This window comes from Oncorhynchus masou, chromosome 32, assembly GCF_036934945.1.
Source record: "Oncorhynchus masou masou isolate Uvic2021 chromosome 32, UVic_Omas_1.1, whole genome shotgun sequence".
Classification (NCBI taxonomy): Eukaryota; Metazoa; Chordata; class Actinopteri; order Salmoniformes; family Salmonidae; genus Oncorhynchus; species Oncorhynchus masou.
In genome coordinates this window covers 86,596,242-86,615,767 of record NC_088243.1, presented here as the reverse complement: position 1 = coordinate 86,615,767, position 19,526 = coordinate 86,596,242, and the positions used below count along the sequence as shown (strand labels likewise).

The 19,526-nt window shown below is 42.6% G+C and overlaps 2 protein-coding genes across 5 annotated transcripts in view; one reads left to right on the top strand and one right to left on the bottom strand.

Moving 5' to 3' along the window:
• The first annotated feature begins 5,970 nt into the window (after nucleotides 1-5,970).
• On the top strand, nucleotides 5,971-15,255 carry gpr137 (G protein-coupled receptor 137). Of its 2 annotated transcripts, none has more exons than XM_064955400.1 (8): nucleotides 5,971-6,044; nucleotides 9,221-9,804; nucleotides 10,040-10,095; nucleotides 10,204-10,444; nucleotides 12,312-12,461; nucleotides 13,341-13,469; nucleotides 13,603-13,718; nucleotides 13,918-15,255. In XM_064955400.1, the coding sequence occupies exons 2-8, from the start codon at nucleotides 9,427-9,429 to the stop codon at nucleotides 14,015-14,017; spliced, it is 1,170 nt and encodes a 389-aa protein (XP_064811472.1). In that variant the 5' UTR covers nucleotides 5,971-6,044; nucleotides 9,221-9,426; the 3' UTR covers nucleotides 14,018-15,255. The 2 variants fall into 2 exon arrangements, with proteins under 2 accessions (XP_064811472.1, XP_064811473.1); XM_064955401.1 differs by having other exon boundaries at nucleotides 5,981-6,053.
• Nucleotides 15,256-16,024: 769 nt separating this feature from the next.
• The window catches only part of LOC135526761 (E3 ubiquitin-protein ligase synoviolin-like), a 10,919-nt gene continuing 7,417 nt past the window's right edge, over nucleotides 16,025-19,526 (bottom strand). For all 3 annotated transcript variants that reach the window (XM_064955398.1, XM_064955397.1, XM_064955399.1), the window contains 5 exons: nucleotides 18,609-18,758; nucleotides 18,186-18,329; nucleotides 17,705-17,888; nucleotides 17,502-17,614; nucleotides 16,025-17,345 (listed from right to left, as the gene is read on the bottom strand). In XM_064955398.1, coding sequence (XP_064811470.1) covers nucleotides 17,146-17,345; nucleotides 17,502-17,614; nucleotides 17,705-17,888; nucleotides 18,186-18,329; nucleotides 18,609-18,758 — 791 coding nt within the window. In that variant the 3' untranslated portion in view covers nucleotides 16,025-17,145. The remainder of the gene's footprint in view (nucleotides 17,346-17,501; nucleotides 17,615-17,704; nucleotides 17,889-18,185; nucleotides 18,330-18,608; nucleotides 18,759-19,526) is intronic.

Below are 19,526 nucleotides of genomic sequence, written 5' to 3'. Positions count from 1 at the left end.
GCAAATATTCTCATGAAACAAAAACTGTCCAGTTGAGCAGATAATTCTACATTGCTTCTTTTAGGATGCAAAAAACATTCACCTGATGTTACAAGAACATTCCCAGAACACATTTTGTCAGTTCTTTAAAAGGTTCCCAGAATGTTTTGTTAGGTTGTGGGAAAGTGTGGACATGACAACTAGTTATGTTCCCAAAACAAAACAAAATGTCCAGCTGTGCTGATTATTACAATGTTTCTATTAGGTTGCAAAAAAAATACATTCTAATGTTGCAACATTAAAAAAATCCTAAAACATTTCTTTAGATTGTGGGAACATTGTGGGGATATGACAAGCGATAGGTTCCCAATAACACTAAAACAGTCAAGTGGTCCTGACGTCAGGGTGCACAAACCATTCCTTAGATGTTACAATGTTGACAGGACAGCCTTTCTGAGTTCTTTAAATGTTCCCAGAACATTTCGACAGGTTGTCGGAACAGTGTGGGTATACATTACAAGAGATGTGTTCCCAAAATACAAAATATGCTTAGTTGTGATGACATTCCCTTAATGTTGTAAGAATGAAATGCCGTTTAAATGATGTTCATAGCATATTTGCAAAATATACCATTGAGGTTCACGCAATATACATTTGACCTTGTCTTGGAGGTCCTCAGAGCATTTCAAGAACGTTTAGAAAATGTTATACTTAAGTTTGACCTAATATTACCACAACATTCTCAGTGCAAATGCGTATCTCCTTAAAGCAGATTGGAATACATCCCAGATATGTTTCTCTCCAGATTTAATGGCAATTCACATTTGAGAACGGTATTGTAGATGATATAAAGACATATATTGACAATCTGCACATGTGGGGTTTGAACCTGTATAGAGTTAGGTTCCTAAACCGGGTCCTTAATAGTCTGCACCACTAGGGAAGCTCTCTTATATCTTATTTTTTCAGTATGGTTGCCATGGCAGTATGGTCAATCAGCAAAAATCCACCCTTTTCTTTTTAGTCATAACCCAGGTAAATACTGGTACCTGTCATTCACCCACCCTCTTGTTATGCTGCGTACTTCTGGGCCCATGTTTCCTAGGTATCTAAGACTATGAGTGCTGATCTTGGATCATTTAAGCTCTCGAAAACCCTTCTCCATATGTCAGGTTTTCAGCGGTGACATTCGCCCACGATTGACTCCATTGTCAACTGTTCATTCCCGACGCTGTGTTTTAACATTTATAAACGTCAATTATTTATTATTTTACCTTCATTTAACTAGGCAAGTCAGTTAAGAACAAATTCTTATTTTCAATGACGGCCTAAGAACAGTGGGTTAACTGCCTGTTCAGGGGCAGAACAACAGATTTGTACCTTGTCAGCTCGGGGATTTGAACTTGCAACCTTTCGCCCCAATAAGCATCATTGAAACAAATGCTGATATCCACCTTGTCTTTTCAAAATAATCTTTTAAATAAAAGATTTATTTTTATTGAACCTTTTTTTAACTGTAGCAGTTTAGCACAGATCCACAAGCTATGTGTGTCTCCATTTGAACCACACTTCTTCCCCAGTTAGCTTACTGGTGTTCAGAGCACGCTAGATAGCAAATAAGCACAGGTAGTCTATGTCTTCAGTAACATGGAGATACTGTATGGCCGTGTGGAAACACTAACCCTAACCCTGTCAATACAGTGGGGCAAAAAAAGTATTTAGTCAGCCACCAATTGTGCAAGTTCTCCCACTTAAAAATATGAGAGAGGCCTGTAATTTTCATCATAGGTACACTTCAACTATGACAGACAAAATGAGAAAACAAAATCCAGAAAATCACATTGTAGGATTTTTAATGAATTTATTTGCAAATTATGGTGGAAAATAAGTATTTGCTCAATAACAAAAGTTTGTATTTATACTTTGTTATATACCCTTATATACCCTTTGTTGGCAATGACAGAGGTCAAATGTTTTCTGTAAGTCTTCACAAGGTTTTCACACACTGTTGCTGGTATTTTGGCCCATTCCTCCATGCAGATCTCCTCTAGAGCAGTGATGTTTTAGGGCTGTTGCTGGGCAACACAGACTTTCAACTCCCTCCAAAGATTTTCTATGGGGTTGAGATCTGGAGACTGGCTAGGCCACTCCAGGATCTTGAAATGCTTCTTACGAAGCCACTCCTTCGTTGCCCGGGCAGTGTGTTTGGGATCATTGTCATGCTGAAAGACCCAGCAGCATTTCATCTTCAATGCCCTTGCTGATGGAAGGAGGTTTTCACTCAAAATCTAGTGTGTTACTGATGGTAGGCTTTGTTACTTTGGTCCCAGCTCTCTGCAGGTCATTCACTAGATCCCCCCATGTAGTTCTGGGATTTTTGCTCACCGTTCTTGTGATAATTTTGACCCCACGGGGTGAGATCTTGCGTGGAGCCCCAGATCGAGGGAGATTATCAGTGGTCTTGTATGTCTTCCATTTCCTAATAATTGCTCCCACAGTTGATTTCTTCAAACCAAGCTGCTTACCTATTGCAGATTCAGTCTTCCCAGCCTGGTGCAGGTCTACAATTTTGTTTCTGGTGTCCTTTGACAGCTCTTTGGTCTTGGCCATAGTGGAGTTTGGAGTGTGACTGTTTGAGGTTGTGGACAGGTGTCTTTTATACTGATAACAAGTTCAAACAGGTGCCATTAATACAGGTAACGAGTGGAGGACAGAGGAGCCTCTTAAAGAAGAAGTTACAGGTCTGTGAGAGCCAGAAATTCTGCTTGTTTGTAGGTGACCAAATACTTATTTTCCACCATAATTTGCAAATAAATTCATGAAAAATCCTACAATGTTATTTTCTGGATTTTTTTTCTTCTCATTTTGTCTGTCAAAACTTATACAACACATTTTCCAAAAAGTAGTAGCATTAGTCACGTAAACACAGAAATAAACAATTGGCACATTGGATTCCTAATTTAAAAAATAAGTGGTGCTTTTCTTACCGAGGAGACAAAGTTAAATAAATTACTACCATAAACGTTACATACAAATGTATGTGTACCTATGATGAAAATTACAGGCCTCTCTCATCTTTTTAAGTGGGAGAACTTGCACAATTGGTGGCTGACTAAATATTTTTTTGTCCCACTGTATGTCTTGTGACACTAGACACATTAGGGAAGCCATAGAAAAAGGAATCTGGTTGATATCCCTTTCACTGCTCAATAGGGACGCATAGGAACGCAGAGGTTTATAAATCAGTCACTTCCTGATTGGATTTTTCTCAGGCTTTCGCCTGCAATACTTTTTTGCCCCACTGTATGTGCAGTAATTTACACTTTTGATTTTATGAAAATAATTTTGCGCTGATATGGAAGATGCTTTCCTTATGTTTCCAAAATCGTAGTGATGTGTTTTAATTTTAATTTTACCTTTATTTAACCAGGCATGTCAGTTAAGAACACATTCTTATTTTCAATGACGGTGATGTGAAGTGATGTGTTTTAATGTTCATAGTGATGTGTTTTAATGTTCATAGTGATGTGTTTTAAGGTTCATAGTGATGTGTTTTAATGTTCATAGAGATGTGTTTTAATGTTCATAGTGATGTGTTTTAATGTTCATAGAGATGTGTTTTAATGTTCATAGTGATGTGTTTTAATGTTCATAGTGATGCGTTTTAATGTTCATAGTGATGTGTTTTAATATTCATAGTGATGTGTTTTAATGTTCATAGTGATGCGTTTTAATGTTCATAGTGATGTGTTTTAATGTTCATAGAGATGTGTTTTAATGTTCATAGTGATGCGTTTTAATGTTCATAGAGATGTGTTTTAATGTTCATAGTGATGTGTTTTAATGTTCATAGAGATGTGTTTTAATGTTCATAGAGATGCGTTTTAAGGTTCATAGTGATGCGTTTTAATGTTCATAGTGATGCGTTTTAATGTTCATAGAGATGCGTTTTAATGTTCATAGAGATGCGTTTTAAGGTTCATAGTGATGCGTTTTAAGGTTCATAAAGAGTGTCAGGGATCTTAACAAAATTCCCCCAACCAGAAGATACTATCGTCAATAGGCGATAAAGCAGTTGGCATCTATGAATGGGTTAGGGTCACTTTTGCTTTTCAGATAAAAATAAAAATGAGCCATAGGGGACCATATCAAGCATCTCAAAGAAGGAAATATATCCGGTGCGTTTTTAATAGTTGAAAAGTCCATTTTTACACAATGATTAATTTTTTAGTTTTTTAGTTTTACAGTTAGTCAAAATGAGGAATTTCTGATTGTATTTATATATCTGGATGAAATAAAGACATCCTTTCTTTTAATAGATTTTATCTGAGCCTCAATTTCATACATTTTTGTTTTTAGATATATGTTTTTAGAATAAGTGGGTTTCAACCTGGAATCTGCAGCCAGATCATTAACCCTCTGCGCCAGGGCTGTGGCCTCATGGGTTATCAATCCATTTCTGAGTTATTCAAATGTTCCCATCCTCTTCATATGCTGTGTACTTGTAACACTGTATTTTAGGATTGTCTTTCTTGAAAGTCTTGTGAAATTCTGATTTAGAAATTTAGAAATTGTCAAATTGTTTTCTTGTTAAGTTTGAAGATTCTGAGTCTGTATTTAAGATACACATGGTTACACAGAAAATACAAGTTATTTAAAGGAAGCTCTATCCAACTAAAATCACATTTCATAAGACTTTCAAAGCGTGATGAAGAAAGGAGTACAGAGATAAGAGAGTGTAAAGGGATGAGAGGGAAAGTCAAAACGTACGCTGACAGACAGAGAGAGAGAGAGAGAGAGAGAGAGAGAGAGAGAGGGAGAGAAGCATTACCACTTCATAGTGCATCCAGCCAATACTCTTGGTTAGTGTGTATAGGCTGAGTGCTACAGAGACGGGCAACTCAAACACACCTTTTCATTTATTTAAAGCTGCATCTCGCTCCGTCCTGTAACAACGTTCCACCCATGTAAGAGGAAACTGCCTTCCCCTTGTTGAGTGAAACCTGAGAAAGGGATGTGGTATGATCGAGGTGTACAATGGTTCGTATTTGTGTACTTAACAAAATATATATATACACTCCCGATCAAAAGTTTTAGAACAATGGTTTTTCTTTATTTTTTTTACTATTTTCTACATTGTAGAATAATAGTGAAGACATCAAAACTATGAAATAACACACATGGAATCATATACAGTAGTAAACAAAAAGTGTTAAACAAATCAACATATATTTTATATTTGAGATTCTTCAAATAGCCACCCTTTGCCTTGATGACAGCTTTGCGCACTCTTGGCATTCTCTCAACTAGCATCATGAGGTAGTCACCTGCAATGCATTTCAATTAACAGGTGTGCCTTCATAAAAGTTAATTTGTGGAATTTATTTCCTTCATAATGCATTTGAGCCAATCAATTGTGTTGTGACAAGGTAGGGGGAGTATACTCCCTCATTCTGTTCTCTCTTCCTCCCCCTTCTTTCACCCACTCCCTCTTCTCTCACCCTCTCTGTCCCTCTCTCACCCTCTCCATCCCTCTCTCCCTTCTCTCTCCCTCTCCATCCCTCTCTGTCGCTCTCTCCCCCTCCCTCAATCTCCCTCTTCTCTCTCTCTCCTTCCTTACTTCCCTCCCTTCACCTTTCATCTCTCTCCCTTTCCCTCCTCTCTCCCTGTCCCTCCTTCTCCCTCTCTCTCTCCTCTTCCTCACTTCTCTCTCTCCCAGATTCTTCCCCTGCCTCCCCCACCTCACATATCTCTCTACCCCACCTATGTCTGGTGTGTGTGTGTGTGTGTGTGTGTGTGTGTGTGTGTGTGTGTGTGTGTGTGTGTGTGTGTGTGTGTGTGTGTGTGTGTGTGTAGGGTCATTACGAGACCCCCTGGGTGTCGACGTTGATCGAAAGAGTGATCACAGAGAGAATAGAACAAAGCTGACCCCTACAGGTTTGGTACGATAGTTGGTTTAAATGTAAACCCCGCCCCCACTGTACTACGTCATGTCTGACTACGAGGAAGTAAATCGAGATTACATTTTGTAAACCTCCCTGTCCGGAGCGATATCTTCGAATAAGGTAACAAATGTTAGTATTTAATTATTTTGTAACTGGTCAAACTAACATTTCCACAATGTATGTATTACTATTGAGCGAGAGAGTAAAAGAAAAGATGTAACGTCAGCTGGCCCACATAACGTGAGTTTTCACAAAGCCAGTTGATCTAATTAGCTGCTGACTGTAGCTGGCTAACGTTATCGCGCTGTTATTTTAGCTACGCAGATAATCACACCGTCAGCATTGAAGATTAGGTTAGTTTAGCTAGTCTTCGGGTTATATTTTTCAGCTGCTAGTTTGTGAAGAGGATTAAATTGAAAGGGATAAAGTCGCCTAGTTGGAGTGGGAAATCCCCAATGTAGAAAGTAAACAACACCGATTTGGACAGTCTGATTAATCAGGCTGTAATACACAATTAGTTGGTGTAAACAGCCTCAAACTAATGACTGCAAAATCGTTTAAATGTTTTACTACAAGCCAGAATGTTGAATAAAAATACATTTGAACTTAATCTACCGGTTGACGGTGGTGTTGGTCCTTTAGATGGTCGAAATTTGAGACAAGCCCTGCATTGTTAACCTGACTTCTTAGAGCGCTGGGTGTTTTTATTTATTGAACCTTCATTTAACTAGGCAAGTCAGTTAATAACAAAATATTAATTACAATAACGGCCTACCAAAATGTCTCCTGCGGGGACGGGGTCCTGGGGTTAAAATAGATAAATAAATTCAATATAAATATAGGACAAAACACATCACAAGATACACCTTGGTTTGTTTACGTTTGTCTAGATGACGTAACCTACAGCTCTGTCTACTGGTGACGTCAGGGACAGCAGTTGTTGACAACTGAAAGCAACCCCTAACTATGTTCCCTAGCTGTAACCTCATTCTCCTAACCTGCTACGTTAATTCACTTAACCTCCACGTTAATTAACCTAACCTGCTACGTTAATTCACTTAACCTCCACGTTAATTAACCCAACCTGCTACGTTAATTCACTTAACCTCCACGTTAATTAACCTAACCTGCTACCAAAACAAACCATCTGTGCTGACAAATTATCTGTAAGGTCCCTCAGTCGAGCAGCGAATTTCAAACACAGATTGAACCACAAAGTATTACCACACCGGTACTGAAGTTGAAATTTAAATTACCTGGCACATGCACAAAACCATGTAAATGGCCTGCTTGACTTCATTAGACTGAGCCATAACAAGAACAACCTAGTTAGTATGCCCATTGCCTGCATGTACTTCCGTCATGTGCTCATGCCTTCAGTCATGAACAAACATGTGTGCATGCGATGCATGCATACTAACTGCAGTCTGCAGCTACAGCGACTTCAGAAAGTATTCATACCCCTTGACTTATTCCACATTTTGTTGTGTTACAGCCTGAATTCAAAATCGATTAAATCATATGTTTTTTCTTCTGTCGCCCATCTACACATAATGAATATGTTGAAACGCGTTTTTGGAAATGAAATACAGAAATATCTCATTTACATAAGTATTCGCACCCCTGAGTCAATGCATGTTAGAATCAACTTTGGCAGCGATTACAGCTGTGAGTCTTTCTGGGTAAATCTGTAAGAGTTTTGCGCATCTGGATTGTACAACATTTGCCCATTTATTATTTTAAAAATTCTTCAAGCTCGGTCAAATTGGTTGTTGATCATTGCTAGACAACCATTTAAGTCTTGCCATAGATTTTCAAGACGATTTAAGTCAAAACTGTAACTCGACTACTCAGGAACATTCATTGACCCCTTGGTAAGAAACTCCAATGTAGATTTGTCCATGTGTTTTTCAGGTTATTGTCCTGCTGAAAGGTGAATTAATCTCCCAGTGTCTGGTGAAAAGCATACTAAACCAGGTTTTCCTCTAGGATTTTGCCTGTGCTTAGCTCCATTCTGTTTTATATTTTATCCTGAAAAAGCTCCGCAGTAACATGATAACATAACATGATACCCATAACATGATGCAGCCACCACAATGCTTGAAAAGCGTGGTACTCAGTAATTTGTTGTATTAGATTTGCCCCAAACACAACACTTTATTCAGGACAAAAAGTGAATTGCTTTGCCACATATTTTGCAGTATTACTTTAGTGCCTTGTTGCAAACAGGAAGCATGTTTTGGAATATTTTTATTCTGTACAGGCTTCCTTCTTTTCACTCAGTCAATTAGGTTAGTATTGTGGTGCAACTACAATGTGGTTGATCCATCCTCAGTTTTCTCCTATGACAGCCATTAAACTCTGTAATAGAGCGGTTTCCTTTCTCTCCGGCAACTGAGTTAGGAAGGATGCCTGTATCTTTGTAGTACCTTTGTTGTATTGATACATAAATGTAATAGAAAATGTGGCAAAGGTCAAAGGGTATGAATACTTTATGAACTGTTTAGCTCATGTGCCAGGTGATAGAAACGTCAACGTCAGTACCTGGGCTCTAAAGTTCGGCTGAACGATACTTTCCTGATGATATTTTGTCTCACATTTCGAGCAGCTGAAAGACAAATCGCACAGAAAACAGGTGGAGAAAGTCAAAAAGAAATGTTGTTCAACATTTGGGCTAGGAAAGAAAGGCACATGTGCACGATTTTGCAGTTATTAGTTTCAGGCTGTATATAAGTTACCAATTAATTGTGTATTACAGCCTGATTTAATCAGACTAAGTTGGACTGTTACTCAGCTAGCTATGTCTCAAACTCCCCAACCACCGGCTGGTGGCTCGTCAAGGCGCTTACAGATGGGCCGCGAGGGTCTCATAGACTTCAATGGGAGTAGCGCCGCAGGCGGAAAACGCAAGAAGCACGGTCAGTGCTGTTCGCTCCAGTGAGCGGTGCTCATATGAAATTAGCCGATGTCTTGAGCGGCGTTCATTTTGTAAACCAATCAAACCATGTTTTTAATGACAATATTCGATCTGACAACTACCGGGACCGTTTGTCACTACAAACGGTAGGCGGATTTCCTCGCGGTTCAATTGCCGTTTATCAAAGGCCCGTCTGTAAACGCCTTAAGTTAAGTCAGCTGTACAACTTTTTATTGTGACAACTTGTTCTGTACACTGAGTTCCATGTATTGCATAACGAGCTCCTTTTTTTATAAAGATAGCCAAGACGTCACAGTGTAGTCTACTGTAGGGTTTCTGTCTTTTCACAACGTTGTTTTGTTGTTGTCTCTCTTTACAGTTGTCTCTACTACCTCTACCACAGTGACAAAGTGTTGAGGCAGAGGACCATGTTATTCAAACCACTCTGAAGATAGTGTTTTAATCGCACTTTTTAAAAATGGACACACTGAAATCCTCCCGTGTTTATTTCAAACGCTAATAAATGTGATCATTTTATAGACAAGGGAAATATCTATCTTATTGCCTATATTCCCATTCACCTCAATGGAAGTTCCAGTCACACCAATTCTACCCTCGAACTCTACCCTGCCTACACCTTTCCCTCTGCACCCGGCCGTGGCCCCATCAGTCCAGCTTGGATTTACCATCCTCTACACTACTCTCTACGGAAGTCTCTTCTTGGTAGTCTACGTTCAGCTCTGGCTCCTCTTTCTCTACCGACACAAGCGCTGGAGCTACCAGAGTGTGTTTCTGTTCCTCTGTCTTCTCTGGGCGGCTCTTCGTACCACTCTGTTCTCTTTCTATTTCCATAATGCCCTGGAAGCCAATCACCTGGCCACAGTGTTTTATTGGCTCCTTTACTGCTTCCCTGTTTGTCTGCAGTTCTTCACCCTCAGTCTCATCAACCTCTACTTCACTCAGGTAAGACACACATATTATATCTTAGATCACATGACATGCTTGCGGGACAAGTTTTTCTGAGTTCTGATTTGTTATGAAAGCATTAGTCTTGACACTCCTGACAGATTTTTAAATCGAGAAGCTGGCCGACGCACGCAAGTTTTGGTTTTCAGGTTCTGAGACAAAGTATTTGTTAAAGACTAGTATGTGTTTACTTCAACTATCGTCTGGTTTCTATTCTCCTTTGTGTGTACAGGTATTACTCAAAGTGAGAGAGAAGTACAACCCTGACACTGAGCCCGGCAATGGACTGTGAGTTCCACTTCCCTAAAAATCACTTGCTGTTGTGTGTCCTTTTTTTAGTGGTTTTGAAGTAGCTTTATTTAAATAATTTGCATTGACACGTCTCGCTCTTCTCAGATGTTGGGCGCGGTGCTTCTACGCCACCCTGAGTGGTGTGTTCCTGTGTGTCAACGTGGTGTGTGCTGCTCTTGGCTGGAACGGGGGCAGTGGAGGAGCAGGAACTAAAACATGGAGTCTGGTTCTGATACGAGTGCTGGTCAACGACCTGCTTTTCATCTTTGAGGCTGTCTGTCTAGCTGCATTACTGCTTCTGTTAACCCGACGCTCCCCATCCACCAGCCCTTACCTGCACAGTAAGGTGAGTCCAGACTGTAGATATCCAGCAGCCCTTACCTGCACAGTAAGGTGAGTCCAGACTGTAGCCCTTACCTGCACAGTAAGGTGAGTCCAGACTGTAGCCCTTACCTGCACAGTAAGGTGAGTCCAGACTGTAGCCCTTACCTGCACAGTAAGGTGAGTCCAGACTGTAGCCCTTACCTGCACAGTAAGGTGAGTCCAGACTGTAGCCCTTACCTGCACAGTAAGGTGAGTCCAGACTGTAGCCCTTACCTGCACAGTAAGGTGAGTCCAGACTGTAGCCCTTACCTGCACAGTAAGGTGAGTCCAGAGTGTAGCCCTTACCTGCACAGTAAGGTGAGTCCAGTCTGTAGCCCTTACCTGCACAGTAAGGTGAGTCCAGACTGTAGCCCTTACCTGCACAGTAAGGTGAGTCCAGACTGTAGCCCTTACCTGCACAGTAAGGTGAGTCCAGACTGTAGCCCTTACCTGCACAGTAAGGTGAGTCCAGACTGTAGCCCTTACCTGCACAGTAAGGTGAGTCCAGACTGTAGCCCTTACCTGCACAGTAAGGTGAGTCCAGACTGTAGCCCTTACCTGCACAGTAAGGTGAGTCCAGACTGTAGCCCTTACCTGCACAGTAAGGTGAGTCCAGACTGTAGCCCTTACCTGCACAGTAAGGTGAGTCCAGACTGTAGCCCTTACCTGCACAGTAAGGTGAGTCCAGACTGTAGCCCTTACCTGCACAGTAAGGTGAGTCCAGACTGTAGCCCTTACCTGCACAGTAAGGTGAGTCCAGACTGTAGCCCTTACCTGCACAGTAAGGTGAGTCCAGACTGTAGCCCTTACCTGCACAGTAAGGTGAGTCCAGACTGTAGCCCTTACCTGCACAGTAAGGTGAGTCCAGACTGTAGCCCTTACCTGCACAGTAAGGTGAGTCCAGTCTGTAGCCCTTACCTGCACAGTAATGTGAGTCCTGACTGTGGCCCTTACCTGCACAGTAATGTGAGTCCAGTCTGTAGCCCTTACCTGCACAGTAAGGTGAGTCCTGACTGTAGGTATCCACCAGCCCTTACCTGCACAGTAAGGTGAGTCCAGACTGTAGGTATCCACCAGCCCTTACCTGCACAGTAAGGTGAGTCCAGACTGTAGGTATCCACCAGCCCTTACCTGCACAGTAAGGTGAGTCCAGACTGTAGGTATCCACCAGCCCTTACCTGCACAGTAAGGTGAGTCCAGACTGTAGGTATCCACCAGCCCTTACCTGCACAGTAAGGTGAGTCCAGACTGTAGGTATCCACCAGCCCTTACCTGCACAGTAAGGTGAGTCCAGACTGTAGGTATCCACCAGCCCTTACCTGCACAGTAAGGTGAGTCCAGACTGTAGGTATCCACCAGCCCTTACCTGCACAGTAAGGTGAGTCCAGACTGTAGGTATCCACCTGCACAGTAAGGTGAGTCCTGACTGTAGTTAATCAGCTATTCCTTAAAAGCGAATTCAACATAACAATTTAACATAACAATCATGCTTTTATGACATTCATTCTCCACTAACTGTAACTGTAACTATTCCTAACCGTATCCCCAAGCTAATTGGGAGGAAGTGTCTGGTGAATGAGAAATGGGACAACCTTAAAGTAGAATATCTAGTTCTAGTGGAGAAAGTTGTTATTGATAAAACACACCTGATAAGATGGACCATACATGGTCTAATATGTTTAAATAGTTGTACCAAAATGCTATTGGGTTTATTTCTGGAGGTGGGAATGTTTATATTTTAGATCGTGTCGGCGTAATTTTATTTTCAATTCATTTTGAAGTTGAGTTGAATGAGTAGTTCCAAGCCAATCAGTACTACGTGCAGATTGGTATGTGTCTTCTTCCCCCAGGGAACAACAGTGTGCCAGACTGCAGTACTAGGAGCAGGTGTAATATTGCTCTTTGCTAGTCGAGCATGTTACAACCTGGCAGTTCTCATACTGTCCCAGAATCACAGAGTGGAGTCCTTTGACTTTGACTGGTACAATATCTCTGACCAGGTAAAGAGCTTTATTCATGTACACTGAAACAAAAGTATCAACGCAACATGCAACCATTTCAAAGATTTTACTGAGTTACAGTTCATATATACAGTGGGGAGAACAAATATTTGATACACTGCCGATTTTGCAGGTTATCAAATACTTGTTCTCCACACTGTGTGTATGTGTATATATATGTATGTATGGAAATCAGTCAATTGATATGAATACATTTGGCCCTAATCTATGGATTTCCTATAACTGGGCAGGGGTGCAGCCATTGGTGGGCCTGGGAGGGCAAAGGCCCACCCACTGGGGAGCCTAGCAACAGCTCTGGTGGACATTCCTACAGTCAGCATGCCAATTGCACGCTCTTTCAAAACTTGAGACATCTGTGGCGTTGTTGTGACACATCTGCACATTTTAGAGTTTCCTTTTATTGTCCCCACACCTGTGTAATGAACAAGCTGTTTAATGGGCTTATTGAAATGCTCACTAACAGGGACGGAAACGCGTTTGTGCTCAACATTTGAGAGAAATAATATGTTTGTGCGTCTGGAAAATGATCTCAGGTCATGAAACATGGGACCAACACTTTACATGTTGGAGTTTTATATTTTTGTTCAGTATAGTTAACATACAAAATGGTTGAATTGATTCAGTGACATTGGCAAGATGTCACTGGGAAATCTGTCTAAGGGGATCTATTTGAGAAAGAATCTCTAATGTTGATACATTATCAGTAGCGATGTCACTGCGTCGTCCGTAGCGACGTCGATGCGTCGTCTGTAGTTATTGGGGATGCAAGCTGATTTTTAGATCAGTGACTCTCTGGAGTCCGTCTGCAATGTCTCAACCTCAAACACGCACAGTAACACAGTGCTTGTCTTTCCTCAGGCTGACCTGCGTAGTGAACTGGGAGACCGGGGTTACTTGGCGTTCGGTGTAATTCTCTTCATATGGGAGCTGCTTCCCACCAGCCTCCTCATTCTCATCTTCAGAGTCCGCCAACCACCTCAAGAAGATGTTAGTTTCTGTTCTCTTTCCTTCCTGACCTCTAGGGTCTCTCTCCCTACGTTTCACTTCACCTATGTTTGGTTTCTATTTCTGGATTTGTATGTGTCGTCCCATTCTGACGTGTTTCTTCCTCCTGTCGCAGGGCTGTAGTATGCCCAACAGCAACAGAGTACCGCGGCCGTACTTCTTTGATGACCCAGCAGGGGAAGACGCTGACACGGGTGTTCCTTGGGTCAACAGCTCACATCCACACCAAAGGTAATAAACTGTTAAACATTACCCGGGCTGGGGCAAAACCATGTGGAAATTGGAATTTCAGTCTACTTTCTGAATTCAAAGGGTATTTATTGGCCCTAACCTTGGACTTTTACCTAACTGTGTAATAATCAATTCACCTGTGTGGTTATTTGCAACAACAAATGATTTACTGTTTACACTGTTGTCTCCTTTTAACCAGCTGGTATGGATCCATCAAGGAGACGACACCTCTCGTCTTCGCCAGTAACCCTCTGGACCAGAACCAACACCACTCCTTTTACTCTACACCACAGAACTAACTTATCCTCTGTCCCAAATGGCACCCTAATTCCCCTTTTTATAGTGCACTACTTTTAACCAGGGACCATAGGACTCTAGTGAAATGTAGTGCACTATGTAGGTTAGAGGATGCCATTTGGGACGCACATCGATCCTGTCTGTCTGCAGTGAAATGCTGAAGCGCTCTATCTCAGGTTGCTAAAAGACGCTGCGCGGTCGATCCGACATCTACTTTGGTCATGCAGCATTTACAGTGAGTCGGCGCGTCCGTACTTCGCCGAGCTGTTGTCAAGGAAGTGACTGTGTTTTTATACAGAACCTCCCGCCCTCGCCTACCGTCAACCAATCATGTCAATGCGGAGCTATGTGGAAACCTCCACATTGTTACAACATTTGGTGAGGCGCACGGCGATTGTGGTACGGCGCTCAGTTTGGCCTCTGGAGGCTCTGCAGTTGTCACACCCTCCCATACGGAGCCTCAAACCACATTTTCAAATCCAGTATAAATTGGCTTTGATCGCTTCCAGCTGCAGACAGCAATACCTCCATTCTAATTGACTGGTGTTTTTGCACACACAAAAAAAACAACCTCGTCACTAAATAGAGTAACTATGCACCTTTTTTTTATTTTTTATTGATCAACTGATGACCGACATCTCCAACGAAGCCTCTTTTTATTTTTTAATTTTTTAATTCCTATGATTGGTCGCAATGTGTTTTGTTCTCTGACCTGTGCAGTCATTAGATTTGATTGCAAGTCTCTGTGCTATTTCATGTCAACTCCTTGTCCGTCAAATGCCATTGTCAACGGAGGTGGTAAGAGGACAAACACTGACACTCAGGCTATATTCATTCCATTATTAGAAAGTTTATTTTCAACTTTTCTGACAGGACTAAATGTCATTATTTTGTAAAGGTATTGTTTCCGACTTGCCGTCTAGCTTAAAGGCATGACCACTTTCATAAGTAATGCAGACAACAGATTAGTTTTGTCATTTTATGTGATTGTACATTGAAGTAAACTAACTTATTTAATCAGATATTACCTGTCGTTTTAGCAGTTATGGACCAAATACCTCTTCCTTCTCTCACCAGCATCCATTTTATAAGGGACTTTTCTAGGTGCTTCATAGCTAAACAGAATGTACTCAAGATTGTGTAACAAAAAAGCACAACATGTAAAGAGTTCTCGTGTTTTCATGAACTGAAATAAAAGATCCCAGAAATGTTCCATACGAATGAAAATCTTTTTCTCTAATTTTGTGCAGTGAGCATTTTTATTATTTATTTTGCCAAGATAATCAAGCCACCTGACAGATGTGGCATATCAAGAAGCTGCTGAAACGGCACGATCATTACACCGGTGCACCATCAAGGGCCACTCTAAAATGTGCCGTTTTGTCACAATGCTACAGATGTCTCAGTTTAAGGGAGCATGGAATAAAATTTGATTTAAATTGGCATGCTGACTTGAATGTCCACCAGAACGTTTCTCTACCATAAATTGCCTCGTGTCATTTTATGGCTGCACTCCTGCCCAGTCGTGTGAAATCCATAGATTAGGACATTAATTTATTTCTATTGACTGATTTCCTTATTAATTCAAATAATTGTTGCATTTATATTTTTGTTCAGTAAAATGCGTCTCAACACACGTGAACAAAAAAATCATTCTAGGTTGGTGCCCTTTTCCTCAGTTTAGGGCTGGATTCAATCCACATTACCTCAAAATTAAAGGTAATTTCCTATTGAGCCGACATGTGCAGCGTTTACCGTGAATGCAGTCTCTGGGACTCCGGGAACATTGCCTTTAATTGTCAATAGTGCTATGGATTGATTGAAGAGCCCCTACACTACCACTATAGTAAATATGAAGAGGGAATATAGGCGCTAGGTTTTCCACCAGCTGAGTAGTTTGTGTTGGTCTGTCTTTTCTAGATAGCGGAGATGAATATTCAGCTCCTAATAGTGAACCCGTTGATGTCGTACATCCCATCGAAGACGTGGACGTGAGCTCTGACAACAGCAACATTTCATTGGTTTATTCTGCCGTATGTACAGATCCTCCTAGTAAAACTTTACAGTATGTACAGGTTAGATCAACCCACTTTCCTATTACGTTATAATAACCCGCCCGCAGCAAAATCTTGAGAAATCCGAAATGACAAAAACAGAAAGTATAATCTCATCACTCAGGACGCTAATGGCTACACCCTATTCCCTAGATAGTGCACTACTTTCAACCAGAGACCTATGCACTACGTAGGGAATAGGGGGCCCATTTCAGACATTGCTTTAACTCAAAAGGGTCAGGCCTCCATGTAACACAGTCTGACAAGCAGGACAATAAGGGGGATACATTTTACAGTGACGAAGAAAAAGGCAACCTCTCACAGTTGGATTGACTGATTGACTCCACGGTAGAAGGAGAAGTAGCAGTGACCTGAGATTTAAAACACTTGTCCACTTTGCTGTCACTGACCAAGAAATCAGCTCTCAGGTAAGGTCTGTATTTGAAGAAGTCAGGTCTATTTAAAGAAATCAAGTCCGATCTCCGGTCAGGTCTGTATTTGAAGAAGTTCGATCTCCGGGTCAGGTCTGTATTTGAAGAAGTCCGATCTCCGGTCAGGTCTGTATTTGAAGAAGTTCGATCTCCGGGTCAGGTCTGTATTTGAAGAAGTCCGATCTCCGGTCAGGTCTGTATTTGAAGAAGTCCGGTCTCCGGTCAGGTCTGTATTTGAAGAAGTCCGGTCTCCGGTCAGGTCTGTATTTGAAGAAGTCCGATCTCCGGTCAGGTCTGTATTTGAAGAAGTCCGATCTCCGGTCAGGTCTGTATTTGAAGAAGTCCGGTCTGTGTGTTTGAATATCACTCCTCAGTATTGGGTGAAGAGTGGTGAAACAAAACACCTGCATATGGATGGTAAGATGTCAGGCAGTTGAAAAAGAAAACAATCTTGCTTTTAATATGTTCCAACAACAAAACGGTTGTTCCTTCTTCCTCTCTCTTGGCTGTCTGAGTTTAAACAGCACAAAACGCAGAGCCAGGAGAGGAAAAAGAGAAAAATAAAATACATCTCTTATTATTGATTGGTAATCAATAATGTATTGATTGATAAGTCAGTTCCCAGAATGCATCAGTAGGCATGTATCAGTGGTCAGGAGGAAGGGGTGTGGTCTCGAGTTTGCGGAGACGACGGCGCCTCAGCTCTGAAGGGTTGGGCTCTCCGTCTTCGCCGACTTCTTCTCCATCTCCTTCCTCTTCATCCCGCTTGTCTTCACTGTCGCCCAACGTGGTAGAGTCTGGCTGGGAGAAACCTGTGGCCCCATTCACAGCTTCAGGTTCAGCGGCTGGACAGTAAGAGACAGAGGAGCAAAACAAAAGTGAGAAAATGTGTCTACAGTGTAAATCATACCGCTTCAAAATCCCACTAACAGCTAGTCCGGATTCCTACAAAATGATTCATGTTCACTTCACAATATCAGTCAGTCAATAGGAGGACTTACCTGTACTGCTCTGAGAGTCATTCTCCTGGTTCTCCTGGGTTTCTGCACTAGTGGAGGGAGGAGATGATCCGCTGGCCTCTCCAGCAGCGCTGCTGGTTTCTGACTGAGGAGGACTGAGGAGCAAAGGAGTAGCATGATAATCATATGCTAAACAATAAATGGAAATGTTGACCCGTGTAAAAATGAAAACAAGGCATCATTACGTGAGCGTGGCGACGGTAGTGAGGTAGTGGTGGATGTTGAGCATGGCAGCGTCCAGTAGAGTGTGGATGTTGTGGAGACACTGCAGTCTGGCCTCCAGGCCTCTACGGCCCTCCTGCTCCAGCTCCCCCAGCTCAGCCTCTGACATGGTGGACAGGGCCGGGGGAGGAGGGGGCATGGATGACACTAGGACAGAACACACAGTATAACAAGGTTATTCAAGATACCAGCCTTAACACAGATCTGTGAACATCTTAGCCCTCCCTCGGCAACAGCCCTCCCTTGGCAACAGCCCTCCCTCGGCAACAGCCCTCCCTCGGCAACAGCCCTCCCTCGGCAACAGCCCTCCCTCGGCAACAGGGTAAATAAGAACAAAACTGTTGCTAGAATTGCTGAAAATGGTGGCCCATCTACAATACTATTTTCATGATGGAGGCTTCCTTTATAAGTGAAGGATTAAGTAGGAATGAATCCAGATCTTACCAAACGGTGGAGGTGGTGGCATAGTCAGCCACGGAGCTGAGGGGAACGGTGGGGGTGGGAAGGAGGGGAAGGGGAACCCAGGCATAGGGCCTCCTGGAGCAGGAGCAGCACCGACTGTACTGGCCCCTGTGGAATGACTGGTACCTGATTCACACAAGGAGAAATTATGACTTCAATGTTCACAGAATGTTAGGACAGACACTTTAGGGCTGGTCTTCCAGACCCAGAGGAAGTCTAGTCCTGGACCAAAAAGCATGCTCAATTGAGATTCTGTATGGAACGGGCCATTTCATCATCTCGGTCAGGGAAACCTCTAATTGACTAGAATGTGAAGATTGGTCTGCGTCTACCCTCCCATTCAGAAATGATAAGACTGACAATTTGACAGATGCCTTAGTACCAGAGAGTAGAAACGAGACTCACCAGCGCCCTGAGTCTGAGCCGCCTCTGTGGCCCCAGGGGCGTCTGTGGCCCCTGGGGGACCAGGAGCACCAGCAGGGGGAGCCGCTCCAGGGAAGGGACCCCAGAAAGGAAACAGCCCTGGGGGGAAGTGGGGCATCATTCCAGGGCCAACTAGATGAGACAAGGGGACAAGAGGACGCAGTCAGCCGCTTGGGAGTCAACCCAGTTTACAGCTAGTAACTTCATGAAACTATTAGTGGGTTTCTATCAGATATCTAGTAACTTCATGAAACTAAACTCAGAAAAAAAGAAAAAGAAACGTCCCTTTTTTTAGGACCCTGTCTTTCAAAGATAATTTGTAAAAATCCATGGGCTTGGCATGGGCTTGTAGGCCTGTTGTAAGGCAGGCCCTCACCAGACATCACTGGCAACAACGTCGCCTACGGGCACAAACCAACCATCACTGGATCAGACAGGACTGGCAAAAAGTGCTCTTCACTGACGAGTCGAGGTTTTGTCTCACCAGGGGTGATGGTCGGATTCGCGTTTATCGGCGAAGGAATGAGCTTTACACCGAGGCGTGTACTCTGGAGCGGGATTGATTTGGAGGTGGAGGGTCCGTCATGGTCTGGGGCGGTGTGTCACAGCATTATCGGACTGAGCTTGTCGTCATTGCAGGCAATCTCAATGCTGTGCGTTACAGGGAAGACATCCTCCTCCCTCATGTGGTACCTTCCTGACATGACGCTCCAGCATGACAATGCCACCAGCCATACTGCTCATTCTGTGCGTGATTTCCAGCCAGACAGGGCAGCAGGGTAGCCTAGTGGTTAGAGCGTTTGACTAGTAACCGGAAGGTTGCAAGTTCAAACCCCCGAGCTGACAAGGTACAAATCTGTCGTTCTGCCCCTGAACAGGTAGTTAACCCACTGTTCTTAG

What these genes read in the sequence shown, in the direction of transcription:
- gpr137 (XM_064955400.1), top strand. Translation starts at nt 9,427, where the DNA reads ATGGAAGTTCCAGTCACACCAATTCTACCCTCGAACTCTACCCTGCCT. An exon ending in ACTGAGCCCGGCAATGGACT is followed by an intron (nt 10,096 to 10,203) that starts GTGAGTTCCACT and finishes CGCTCTTCTCAG; the next exon opens with ATGTTGGGCGCGGTGCTTCT. An exon ending in AGCTCACATCCACACCAAAG is followed by an intron (nt 13,719 to 13,917) that starts GTAATAAACTGT and finishes CCTTTTAACCAG; the next exon opens with CTGGTATGGATCCATCAAGG.